At 49.1% G+C, this 12,754-nt stretch overlaps 2 protein-coding genes across 2 annotated transcripts; one reads left to right on the top strand and one right to left on the bottom strand.

The window, feature by feature from the left end:
• Positions 1–9: 9 nt before the first annotated feature.
• On the bottom strand, positions 10–4,941 carry CDC26 (cell division cycle 26). Its single transcript, XM_068656746.1, has 2 exons — positions 4,776–4,941; positions 10–4,701 (listed from the first exon to the last, which is right to left on the bottom strand). Exons 1-2 carry the CDS (start codon positions 4,854–4,856, stop codon positions 4,504–4,506), a joined length of 279 nt encoding a protein of 92 aa, XP_068512847.1. The 5' UTR covers positions 4,857–4,941; the 3' UTR covers positions 10–4,503.
• PRPF4 (pre-mRNA splicing tri-snRNP complex factor PRPF4) lies at positions 4,893–12,586 on the top strand. Its single transcript, XM_068656729.1, has 14 exons — positions 4,893–5,044; positions 5,412–5,589; positions 5,791–5,977; positions 6,204–6,291; positions 6,793–6,872; positions 7,120–7,213; positions 8,136–8,230; positions 8,532–8,590; positions 9,184–9,307; positions 10,478–10,567; positions 11,516–11,638; positions 11,789–11,896; positions 11,982–12,100; positions 12,278–12,586. The coding sequence occupies exons 1-14, from the start codon at positions 4,973–4,975 to the stop codon at positions 12,469–12,471; spliced, it is 1,611 nt and encodes a 536-aa protein (XP_068512830.1). The 5' UTR covers positions 4,893–4,972; the 3' UTR covers positions 12,472–12,586.
• Positions 12,587–12,754: the final 168 nt, after the last annotated feature.

The raw sequence follows: 12,754 nt of genomic DNA, 5'->3' as shown, positions 1-12,754 counted from the left end.
TTTTAAAAAAAAAAAAAACATTTTGTTTTTAAATTGTAAATGTACATCTGTGAAGGTTTTATGAACAGTAGCTAAAGATCAGAGTTTCCAATGGAGCCTACAAGTGTGAATGGCTATTTTACTTTTTTTTTTTTAATATGTACATAATGCCAGGGGAGGAGATCTTCCTGGCGTTGTGGCTTTTGGGGCCAATGGCACCTTCTAAGGCAGAGTTCCATAGGACTCAGCCTCTGAGGAAGACTTGGTGCTGCACATCAGACACACTCAGGTCTGTCCTGGCAAGAGAGTACCTTGACCCCAGTGCTTCAGGGGGTCTAGGGGAGTCTGTCCTCCAAGCCCATCAGAGTATGACGAGTGTTGTTAGTCTTCTGATACATCCAGTGGTTTTACTGAGCTTCAAGTGATAACATTTCAGTTTGGCTGCTTTCACTTCCCAATCATGGAAATGTATGGAGTAGATGCAGAACAAGAACTGTGCATTCACGGGGCAAAAAGATTTTAAATAGACCAATGAACCCATATTGATTTCACGTTGGATGGATCTAGAGCTAGACTTCTGGCTTACTAAAACTAATTCTGTAAATGAAGCAAGAGCTAAATGATTTATTGATGCTAACGGATAACGTGTCTGAAAGGTTGTTCCTTGAGTGAAATGAAAACAACCTTGTTTCTGCAAAAGAGAGATTTAGGGAAGTGAAGAAAGAAAAGATAGGATTACAGCAGCCTTCAGTTAATTCTCAGGTGAAATTTGGAACAGCTTGGGCTGATTTAAAAAATATTCCTAATGCAAATGACTCCTCTTTGTCTTAATCATGCTGTGACTTTGTTAGTTGGAGTGCAGGAGTTGACAGTGCCAGCAGTGGATACATGTAGCACAGTAAAGAACTTCCCATTTGGTGCTATGAGCTTTACACATTTCATGGGCAAAACAGGATAGCTTCCTGGATGGGTGATGTGCAGAAAACACTTCGGGTTTTCCAAGGAGCAGTTTTGGTTTAGCACTTTTATTACACTGCTCCTTGTTGTAGGGAATGTTGTGCAGTTAGAATGTGGTGCAGAGCTGGAGCTGTTCTGCCCAGGATGCTCTCTTTGTGCCTGTAACTGGCTGAAAGGGAAGACGGTGAGATTTCCAGAAGGCCATTGAAAAACAGACACCGCTTTCAGGCTGACGACCAGGATGTGCCACGTGAACAGGAAGTGCTGTTGAGATCAAAGTGTCTGAGCACACTCGGTAGCAGTTTGTTTTTTTTTTTTTTTTTTTTTTTTCCCCTCCAAAGATGCTACTAGCCGTGCTGTTAAGAGTAGCTACGTCAGGAAAGCTGATCTTTGTGAAGAGGTTTCTCTGTCCCGTATGCCTTACGGAGCACAGCCCCTTCCTGTATGTGTGGATTCCTCGCTGTGCTGACGCTACCACCAGCAGAGCTCACCCTCTGAATGGCAGCAGGAAGCCTGTTACTGCCGCTACCTGGCGTCCTGCCGGGTCTTGAATTGCACCACCTAAAGTCAACCTTCCTGTGGGTGACGCCAGGTATTTATTTGGTCATCTTGTTTTCTTTGGGCAGTGCAAATACAGAGCAGAAGGAGATGAATTAAAAGCAAGCTCAGGCTTCTGAATAGCTGCTTTCAGTAACAAATTGCTTCTGGGTGAAAGAAGTAAAGCTATTTTCATGGAAAAATCGTGGCAATCTCCTGATGAGAGACAGGCTAAGCTCTTCCCCAGCCAGGTCTTTGGAGGGAGTTGTGTCTGTAGCAGGCTGCAGAAGTCACAGGTAGCCTGATGCCCTCTCTCTGCATCAGTCATGAAGTAAAGATCTTCTGTGCCCTTTGGGAGTCGTGTTCCTCTGTGAGAGGGGCAGACAGACCCTTCCAATCCCTATGGGAGAGCCGCGTGGACATCTTAGTGCTTGTCAGAGAAACGCGAAGCAGTTACATGCTGGAGTTGGCTGTTTGTGTTTTGAAAGCTTTGTGCTGCGGAGACCTCATCCCTGAAGGGTTGAGACCCTCTACATCTGGTCTCGTGAACAAGCGGGAGCTGTTGCCGTTACAGGGATGGGTGATTATAGGGTACAGTGGCTTTGTGTGTTGACACTAGGTAATTCATATACCTCTTGCTATGTCTTTCTGTAAAATAAAGCCTTTGCTTGGCCTGATCTTGCTGTCACTGAAGCTTTTTAGCCACCTTTTGCATTCAAGTGACCAGACGTGAATTCTCTGATTGAAATAATCAGATAGGTGACTTGAGGATCATGCAATTGCTGTGGCTTTTACGATACAAATTCAGTTCTGCATCACTGTACGTGTAACCTCCCTTGCATTGTTTCTGCCTTGTGGATGAACACCTTTGTTTTTGAAGTCATCCCTGCCCACTCCATACAGGAGAGTGCACACAGCTTTCTCCGGCACACAGAGGGAAGTGACGCTGACTTAGCAGGAAACTGGGCTGAAGTCTCCAAAGCAGGTGCCCCAGCTGCCTTCCAGCAGCTCATGAGCATCACAACGTGAACATCAGGGGCTTTGGGTGAGGTGCACAAGGGAAGTCCCGAAGAGGAGGTGTCAGGAGAGAAGATGGCACTCTTAGGCAATGTGCTGTCTGTGGTGGGGACTGTTGCCCATAGCTCTGCTCCCTTGGCACTCTCTGTGCTGCTGAGCTTGCTGATGCAGAGAGGCACAACTGGGAGAGGGACATCTGTAATCCCAGCTCTGGCCATGCTTTCTTTGGTTAAATGTTGACAATCCAGACAAGCCACCTACCTCCCTGTGTCCCAGCCTCCCTCTGATCCTCCAGCCTCCACCAGCTGCCATGCTCTTGGCCCAGGCTGCTGTTTGCCCTCCCAGACTGAGCAAAACCCGGCCTCCCAGCGATGACTTGCGCTGAATGCTTTTGCTGCAGTCCCAGCCTTTATGCTGGCTGTATTTAAATTGTCTTGATGTTAACACTAAACTCGCATCGAGCAGTGCTTGGAGGGAGGTGAGGACTCTAATGATTATTAGACTCGAGTAAATTAAACTCATATGTCAACACATGTAGCATGCTTAGAATGTGATGTCCTGTGTCTGTCTTTGATCGCACCCTGATACTCAGTCTCCACGCGCTGTGCCTCTGGATTATCATCTTGGAAGAAGTGCACAAAGTATCCAGGCTGCGTTCATCAGCTGGCTTCTGTTTTTCTTGGAGTGCCTTTTCAGTTGGGCTGGAGCCAGTGCCAACAGATCCAACAGGATGTATAGTTTTGTTTACAGCGGACTGTCACTTTTGATTTTACTCTTGCTTTTTGTGGAGGTAACTTGTCTAATGTTACTGTGCATATCAAGTCTCCTGTATATAATTAACCAATAAAATAGATTGCATTTTACTATGGTGGATGTCTGCTTTATAAACAATCTTCAATGTAGAGACTGCAGCTGAGGTGAAGGCCAGCAGCTTTTACTGAAACATTCAGAACGCATCTCCAAGAGTAAGTGTCTGCTCTACCAGCGCCAGAAAACTGTGGCCTGGACTGCCCCAGCCCCTTTTCTTTGGCACGACTCTTCTGTGCCAGCTGTGACAGTGCGAGTGAGGAGCAGGGGAAAAGTGCCCATCTCACTGTGCCTGGGGAGCCGAGTAAGGAGCAGCATCCCCTGAACTGCCCCTGCCATGATCAGTAAGCCCTGAAGCTGCTAGAACAGCAATGTGGGAAGCTACTGGTGTGAGAGTAATCCAGTTGTTTCAGTCCCGTTAAACTTAGCAGAGTGTGGGGAAAGCTGAGCTAGAAAGGGGAAATTGATGCCCCTTGTATCTGCTTTCTGGTGCAGAGGGAGTCAAAGGATGTGAACTTTGGGGAGCTGTAAAGATGAGCCTACTTGGGGCATAGCAGCTGTCTGTATACAGCAAGGAACAGCAGTCTCCCACCCACAGTATTATTGTTGGCTGTTTTCATCCACTTATGAGAAATGAGGCTCTGGGTTGGTTTTACTTCCCCGCTGCAACCAAATCACGCCTGAATGGCAGAGTAATCCCTGCTCAATCTACGTGGTGTTAGGCCTGCTAGCCCAGATTGTGACTTCCCAGTCTGAGGAACAGTGTGAAAAGTTTTAGGCTCTGTACATTTCCCCCGCCTGGCCTGAAATCTGGCACACCTACACGAGAAGTGTGAAGTGAGTGCCAGCACCATCCCAGCAGCAGATGCGGGATGCTGCCCTCCCGAGGGTTTGGCCGTGGCACAGGGCAATTTGGGCAGAGCCGCGTTTCACAGCCCCGGCCTTTGTAGGAAAAAAGAGAGCAGCTTTGCCTGGGGAGGGGCAGATTCGCGACCCCCCGGGCTTTTACCCAAAGGCCGTGAGGCGCCAGGCGCTGCCCCGTGCCCGCAGCGGCTTCGGGCACCCAGGACCGGCTCCCACCGGCCCAGCCTGCGCGAGTTATTGGCCCACTGATAAAAAAAACCCGCATTTATTTCACACGAAGCAGCCGAGGGGGAGGCTGAGGGGAGCCCCGGGCAGCCCCCAACCCCGGCTCGGGGCCGGCCGCTAGAACTCGAAGGTGCCGAAGTGCGCGGCGCGGCCGCCGGCCTTGGGCTGTGGCTTGTAGCCGATGCGCTCGTTGACGAGCTGCTCGCGGCTCTTGTGCTCCGTGCCCAGCGCCAGCGCCGTGGCCGCCGCCGCCGCCGCCGCCGCCGCCTCCTCGCCGGCCGCCGCCTCCGCCTCCTCCCGCTGCTTCTTGCGGCCCTGCGGGGCGAGGGGGGGCCGCGTCAGGGCGGGATCGGGGACCCGGGCCCGTCCCGGCGCGGCCCCGCTCGCACCTCCAGGTCCTTCCGGACGCCCTCGAACTCCTCGATGTCGTCCAGCTTCAGCTCCAGGCGCGTCGGTTTCCGCCTCAGCATGGCCGCTCCCGCCCGGCCGCCGCCACCACCTCCGCCACCACCGCCCCTCCCGGCCTGCTCCGCGCCTCCCGCCCCGCCCCGCCCGGAAGCCTCCGTGAGGCGCCGCCGCCGCCGCCATGGCCTCCGCGCGGGCACCGGCGGCGAGAGGCGGAGCGCGGCCCCCGGCACGGCCCCCGGCACCGCCAGAGGTGGGGGCCGCGGCTCTCCGGGGCTCCCCGCGTGTCCCGGCCCTGCCCACAGCCCCGTAACCGCGGCGCTGCCACGGCTCGGCCGGCACCGGGGGCACCGGGGCAGGGGGAGCGTCGCGGGTGAAGTGACCGAGACGGGAGCGGAGCCTCAGGGGCTGGGTCCTGGGGGGGAAAAGGGGTCGCGGCGCCACCACAGCGGTGCCTCGCGGTGCCCACACCTCACAGCTCGGGGCCTGAGGCACGGCCTCGGCCCCGCTGCCCGCAGGCAGCCCCCGAGCGGTGCCAGGGCCCCCCCACAGCCCCCGCTGCCCCCCGCCTGCTGCTCAGCCTGAAGGGGCCCTAAAACCCTAAAACCCTTCCCTTGCAGGCCACAAAGAGCAAACCCCCCGAGGAGAGCGATGCGCCGCCCGCCAAGAGAGCGCCCATCTTCTATGGCAGCTTGGAGGAGAAGGAGAGGGAGCGGCTGGCAAAGGGAGAATCGGGTCTGCTGGGGAAAGAAGGGATGAAAGCTGCGATCGAGGCTGGCAACATTAACATAAGTAGCGGTGAGAAGGCTTAAACGCTTTTTTTCCCCTTGGTTTTGAACTTGATGTAGCCAGAAGTCTCTCTGATCAAGTTTGAGCGTGATTTAGAGGTGTGAAGGAGAGACCTCAGCCTTGGCTGTCGTTTTGTTTGGGTCTGCCTGTTGGAGAGAGATCTCTCGTCCAGCTGCTATTTTCAATCTGATGATGTTGTTTTTGGTCTAGGTGAGGTTTTTGATCTGGAAGATCATATGAGCGAGCGGCAGGCAGAAGTGTTGGCTGAGTTTGAGCGCAGGAAGAGAGCCCGGCAAATCAACGTGTCCACTGATGACTCTGAAGTGAAAGCCTGCTTGCGAGCGCTCGGGGAGCCCATCACGCTCTTCGGAGAAGGTCCTGCTGAAAGGAGGGAGAGGTGCTGTGCCCACCCTTGTCTGTTGCAAACCGGGAGCATTCGGCTGTACCCAGTTTATCAAATTCCTCATGTTTTCCTTGTAGTCGGCATGCTCTGAGTGCTGCCAGTCAGGGATGTTACATTCCCACATGGCAAGAGTTGTGGGGAAAGGATGGCACTCACTGAGTGTCTGTGAGATTAGATGAGAATTCGCTGAATCAATGTGACATAATATCTTTCTTTTCAGATTAAGAAATATCCTTTCAGTGGTTGGCACTGATGCGTTAAAAAAGACTAGAAAAGATGACGACAGGTCAAAAAAATCCAAAGAAGAGGTAATGTTTTCTCAGTGCTGAGGGAGATGTGTGTTAACCTTTTTGATACCTTATTCTGGTGGTCTCCAGTATGTCCAAGGCTTTTGGGTTTGGTTGGTCTGTGGATTCTCACATCATCCCTTCTTGCTCCTTCTTCTGTGTCACCCATTCTAGCAAAACTGGCAATGTATTATCTGAGTAGGGAACATGAACTCTGGCTTGTACTCCAGACCAAACTGTGTTGTGTACAGCACATGAATCAGGAGATCAGATGTTTGGACTGTCATGTAGTATAGCAAGTCTGTTATTATTTGTCTTCAGACTTGGGAAGAAAAAACCGTTTCTGCTATACTGCATCTCTTTCTGCCTTTGATTTGTCTGTCTTCTGCTTCTCCTTTCTTTTTTCTGAGTCCATTTTTGCCTTACCGTTTTGGGGGGTTGATGTAAGTGGAAGTCACACCAACTGAATGGAAGAGCAGTATCATGGTAGCTTTTTCTGTGGCTTTGTTCCTTATCTTACAGTATCAGCAAACCTGGTACCATGAAGGACCACGCAGTCTGAAAACAGCAAGGCTGTGGCTTGCTAACTACTCACTTCCCAGGTAAAGAAAAACAATGTGAATGAAGGAGAGATAGAACCTTTTGTAAGATCTAACTGCTAATCCCGCTGTGGGTAGTGCAGGAAATTTGAGATCAAAAGAGTGGGGAACAGACACTGGTAGACAAATCCAGTGAGATTAAATCTTAATAGTGACTGACTTTGTTAGCCCAGTATGGGGAAAGTGAGAGGTTCCAGCAGCAGGGCAGGGAACACTTAGGGAGTTGTTACTCCATCTTTGCTCTTCACAGGGCAGTGAAGCGGCTAGAAGAAGCACGACTACTCAAAGAGATTCCAGAAGCAACCAGGACATCACAGAGACAGGAGCTGCACAAATCCCTGCGAGTAGGTTTGGCATCTGCTCTGCTGCCATTTTTAAGACTTTGTGCTGATCTCTAAAGAGGTCAGAGAAAGATCAGCTGCCTGGAGGTGCTGTCCACATGCACGTAGCTTGCTGTGCCTGTCTCCATTGTAGATCTCCACATTTACTCTTTTCTGATGATATGTGTGTTCTACCTCTGTTTCTTCAGTGATTCACAGACCTGCTTCTGTTATTCCCCTGTGTTGCAGAGGGTTGAACAGATGTCCCTGCATTGCCTTGTCACTTGCCTGTGAAGCAAGAGAGATTGCTTCCTGGGTTTGTCACAGATTTAGCTGGCAGGAAGGGACTGCTTGTTTTTTTCTTCCTGTGTCATGGTCACTATTCCATAAAAAAGTGGAAAATAATAACCATAACACAGTAATGGAAAACATCTTTTAGAATGATTCTGAGATGTCCTTTTCAAGCACGTTAAGTCAGATTCCTAACTTAGCAGAATGGTTCCAGCACACAGTGTGTTGCCGCTCTAATCCTGTTTATCCCCAGATCCTTTAGCTGCCAGAGGATTTGCCTCTCCCCCGTGAGCACCACACTGCCTGCCCTACTCTTTCTGGTTATGTTCCTTGGCTGAGATGTAGGAGGCCCAAACTGCAGTGAGGTCCCTGTCAAAGCTGTAGTCACAAAGCAGGCCTGCAGGGCTATCAGTGGCACATGGTGGTACAGTGAGCACTAAGCTGTGCCACCCAGCAGTGTTAGCTTCCATCAGTCAGACTTGCTTCATGGTCCTCCTGCTTGCAATGGCTGTGAGGTAGCTCCTCTTGGAAGTGACTTTCCAAAGCGCCCTGTCTGTTCCTTTGTATGTCTGTTGTCTTTCCCTCAAGTTTTTGGCCAAGGCTTTCCCTAGGTCATTTGTAGTTTACTTATTGTTTCCTTTGCATTTGGTTGCAGTCCTTGAATAACTTCTGCAGTCAGATTGGAGATGATCGCCCACTGTCCTACTGCCACTTCAGCCCTAATTCCAAATTTTTGGCTACTGCCTGTTGGTAAGATTTTTTTTTTTTAAAGTACTTTAGGGGGTGAAGCAGCCCAGCAGGAGTGAAGGAGAGGGATGTTATTGTAGGTCTGTAAATTGTGAGAGTTCAGAAATGGATTTTCTTCCTACTCAGAGCTGCATCTTCACTCCACTTTAGAGCTTTGCAGGGATTTGAATCAGAGTCCATTAGTCTCAAAGCATGCTGGTGTTTTACCCACTGCAGAACCTCTCATTGTGTTCTTGCAGCTCTGTGTTAGAAAATTTGTTTGATATTCCTGTCTACACTGACTTCTATTTCTTGTGTTAAACAGGAGCGGACTTTGTAAGCTCTGGTCTGTGCCTGACTGCAACCTTGTTCACACCTTGCGAGGTAGAGTGACTTTCATTGAAATTCTTTGCATAGTTCTGTTCCTTTCTGGGCCAAATTCCCATACCTGAATTGTTTTGTAACTCAAAAAGTTGTGTTCTTTGGGCATATTTTGTTCTAAAAAGATCATTACTCAGGCTTGCAGAGCATGGACACGTGTCAGATAATCCAGAGGAAGTCCTGACCTTTCTCTTAGAGAAAAGACCAGTTTGTTATTTCTCTTTCTGGATAATGTTTTTGTTTTACCTTGTTTAAAAACCTGGTCTGAATTATTTTGAGACAAGTAGTAGCATTCTTGGCCAGACAATGTAGTAGGAGTGAGGTTCTTTGAACAGTGAACAGAGGTTTGAGTAAATAAAATCTCTTTGTTCAGATGTTGAATTTTCACTGCGTTTTGAGGGTTGCAGATCTTGGTGTCTAATACTCTTTAAGTGGGTGCTCTTGGTGTCTGATACTCTTTAAGTGGGTGCTACTGGAATTGCAGTTTAGCTGTGTGACTTCACCCAAAATGGGAGGACACAGTGAAAGTACGCTCTGGTACCTGACTAAAAAGATCCTGTGGCAGATTATGAATTTTGATTTTCTTTTCTTTTAAGGACATAACACCAATGTAGGAGCAATAGTCTTCCACCCCAAAGCCACTGTCTCCCTAGACAAAAAGGACGTTAACCTGGCCTCGTGTGCAGCTGATGGTTCTGTCAAACTCTGGAGCCTTGAAAGGTTAGAATGACACTGGGCATGCACAGTTGCAGCATTGTTGCTTTGGGGGTTGAGTTATTCAACAGTGGACATTTACCATCTTCCTGCAAATATAACCTTTTCTTGTAGTTATACCAGTGCAATCCCTGGCCTTGGTATATGCCATCTTCTTTGGCAGGAAAAGAGATCACCCTGATAGGGGAATCAAGGTGAGGGGAAATTGTCTGGAAAGAATCAAGTCAGAATGGCTGTTGGGCATTAGCAAGTTGCTTTGGGTGATGGATGGAAGATCTGGAGTGTTTTTCATTCTAACCTTTCATCTGGGAGGGAATTTCCCCTCTTTGATATTACATGAACTTCTGGGTTGTTGGAAAGCACCAGTATGCAGAGAGTGACTAGCCAAATACATAACCATGCACAGAAGTTCATCCTGTTAAGAAAAACCTTTGGCTCTGTGTCATTGCACAGTATAGTTCTAGAAAATGTGCAGCATCTATCTCAAGCCTGAGAAGCGTTGTGAGCCATAGCATCTGCTGTGTTTGAAAAGCGGAGCCCTGCAGTGCCTCGGGAAGAGGCAGGCAGCTCTGAGGTCCTTATTTCATTATCCTTACCTGAAAGCCACTGTTTCTAATTGCAGAAGCATGCTTGTGCCAAGCAACAGCTGTTTGTTAGTGCCATGTGACCACATCTCTATTTGGTCTGTTGGAAAGACACTCTTAATGCTCTTCAGATCTTCTGCTAAAGGCTGCTGAGCTGCCACACGTAATTCTGGGACAGTGAATGTTTGCTCTCTCCTGCCTGCCCTGGGTTTCATCAGAATAGCAGGGTTGGGGTGAGGCGGTATGGGATGTGTTCTGTGTAGTCACAGTAAAGCGCCCTGCTGTGCACTCTGAGCTTAGTTTCTGCTGTTGAGGCTTTCAAACTGCTAATAACAAGGATCTTGATAATTTTTGAAACCAGTTATCCCAGAAGAACTTATAACTGAGGATATGAGTGTGTATAAAGGGGTTAGACGTAGAGCTTCAGCTGTGTGAACAAAAGGCAGAATTTAGAGTCCCTATAGTCAAAACTCTTGACTTTCCTCTCTGGGCTGTGCTTAATGACCAGCTTTCTTGAGATCATAGCTACAAAGGCCTGGCTAGAGCCAGCCACCCTGACCAGCGTCTGATGACTTCTGTTTCTGTTTTCCAGTGATGAGCCAGTGGCAGATATTGAAGGTCACAGCATGAGAGTGGCACGTGTGATGTGGCACCCCTCTGGGAGGTTCCTGGGTACTACTTGGTATGGAGATTTGTTGTTTGTTTGTTTGTTTGTTTGTTTTTTTCACTTTAAGATATTACTATTTGCTGTCAGTGTGATTCTTGAAAGACCTCCTTTCTCACATGAGACCCAGTTGGTCTCCAGTTGGAAATAAAGCATCCACAAAGTTAGTGAGGTATCCCGTTGTTCTCCTTGGAGACTTCCAGCTGCCAGAGAAGCAGCCCACTGGCTGCTGCTGACTCGTGAGTGTGGGATGGGAGATGTGGTGAGTGGGACAGGCAGGCAGACACGAACACTGCTGAGGGAGAGGGAGAGTGTGCTGCCCTGAAGCTGAATGGTGCACAGGTTATCTGAAAATCTAATTCCAGAAGCAGAAATGGATACTACTGCTAGGGGGATTTCAGTGAGATACCTGCATTCTGGCAGTCAGGATCCTTGTAAGCGACGCTGTTCTGTTCTATTTTCTCTTCCTTCAAATTCAGTTTTAAAGGCTTTACAAAGTTAACCAAACAGTCTCTGTTCTCGTAGTAATCATCCTGTGGCAGTTACTCATAACTGTTTTTCCCTCTTGCCTTTTGTGTGTCTTTCTGAGGCCATCTGGGCTCCACACTATCAACTCAGAAAAGAACAGCATCTGAACAGGGCGTGTGGTTTTTGTACACTGCATCTCCTAACCTGCAAATGGATCAGCATCGCCCATTGTGTGATCCCTTTGGGGTTTTATGTGGACATTTATGTGGCCCTAGGGAAGCTCTCCGCTCTCCCAGGGATGTGCCGAGGATTTCTGAGGTTTTACTGTGGACAGTCTCACTCCTGGCATGTTTTCCTATGCACAAGAAACGGTTTTGAACCAGCCAGTGTGAATGTGCTGACAGCTGTTATGCGTGTGCCCAGGTCAAACAGGATTATCTGCTCAGATTGGGAATATGGAAAAATACATTTAGTTGGACAAATGCTTTGTTTTTGTAGCTATGATCACTCGTGGCGCTTGTGGGACTTGGAAGCTCAGGAAGAGATTCTCCATCAGGAGGGGCACAGCAAAGGGGTCTATGACATTGCCTTTCACACGGATGGGTCTCTTGCTGGGACTGGGTGAGTTTGCTTTGCATCAGGACTGTATGTGAAGCACTATCGAGGTTTTGGTGCTGACTGATGCCGAATGTCCCAGTGTGGGTGAGGCTGAGTGTGTTCTGGCAGTTGCTGAATCTGAGGGGTGATGTTGGTCGGGTTCTCTCTTTTCAGTGGACTGGATGCTTTTGGCCGGGTGTGGGACTTGCGCACGGGACGCTGTATCATGTTTCTGGAAGGTCACCTGAAGGAGATCTATGGACTTAATTTCTCCCCAAATGGGTAAGAAAGGAGTTTGCATGGCTTACATGGGAGCTCTGAGCACAAGGCTGAGCTTTCAACACATTCCTACTTGGCCTCTTGGCAGATACCATGTCGCAACTGGCAGTGGTGACAATACTTGCAAGGTGTGGGACCTCCGCCAGAGGAAGTGCATCTACACCATTCCTGCCCATCAGAACCTGGTGACTGGGGTGAAATTTGAACGTGAGTACCTCCTGTTTGTTTCTCATCCCTACCGTTCCTGGGCTGAGGTGGCAGGGGTTGGGGCAATTCCAAACCACATCCTCAGATCAGGAGGATCTGTACTGGTTAATGGTAGATGGTCTGTCACGGTTTTCTTTGCAAATCTCACTTCTCCCTTTTTCTCATCCTTAACTGCAGCCAATCACGGCAACTTCCTGCTGACTGGCGCTTACGATAACACAGCGAAGATCTGGACTCACCCTGGCTGGTCCCCTTTGAAGACACTGGCGGGTCATGAGGGAAAGGTGATGGGACTGGATATCTCCCTTGATGGTCAGCTGATAGCGACGTGCTCCTATGACAGAACCTTCAAGTTGTGGACAGCAGAGTAGCTCAGGTGCTCATGGTCAGCTGGGACAGAGATGTTAATGGCTTTGAACTAAGACTTGTCTTTTTTATATTAAATTAAAAAAACGGCTTTTGTAACATGCCTTACAATGGCTGTAATCACTGGCTGTGTCTCTGCTTCCTGGTTGAGGTGGTTTTGAAGCATCTGTTTGTCAGGGCTTGGTTGGAGTCAAAGCTTGGATGATGTTCTACTTTTTAGGACTCTTGTTTTATGCTGCAGACACTGTTTCTCTACCTCCCTTCCAAGCTAGGCTCATGAGTTTTCTC

This window comes from Anas acuta, chromosome 20 (genome assembly GCF_963932015.1).
Source record: "Anas acuta chromosome 20, bAnaAcu1.1, whole genome shotgun sequence".
In the NCBI taxonomy this organism is placed as follows: Eukaryota; Metazoa; Chordata; class Aves; order Anseriformes; family Anatidae; genus Anas; species Anas acuta.
The sequence above is the reverse complement of the archived record's forward strand: the minus strand, read 5'-3'. Positions and strand labels throughout refer to the sequence as shown.

Excerpts from the sequence above, each read along its gene's own strand:
- PRPF4 (XM_068656729.1), top strand. The coding sequence starts at position 4,973 with ATGGCCTCCGCGCGGGCACCGGCGGCGAGAGGCGGAGCGCGGCCCCCG. Across the intron at positions 5,045-5,411 it reads GGCCCCCGGCACCGCCAGAG|GCCACAAAGAGCAAACCCCC; the intron begins GTGGGGGCCGCG and ends CTTCCCTTGCAG. Across the intron at positions 11,897-11,981 it reads CTTAATTTCTCCCCAAATGG|ATACCATGTCGCAACTGGCA; the intron begins GTAAGAAAGGAG and ends GCCTCTTGGCAG.
- CDC26 (XM_068656746.1), bottom strand. The coding sequence starts at position 4,856 with ATGCTGAGGCGGAAACCGACGCGCCTGGAGCTGAAGCTGGACGACATC. Across the intron at positions 4,702-4,775 it reads GCGTCCGGAAGGACCTGGAG|GGCCGCAAGAAGCAGCGGGA; the intron begins GTGCGAGCGGGG and ends CTCGCCCCGCAG.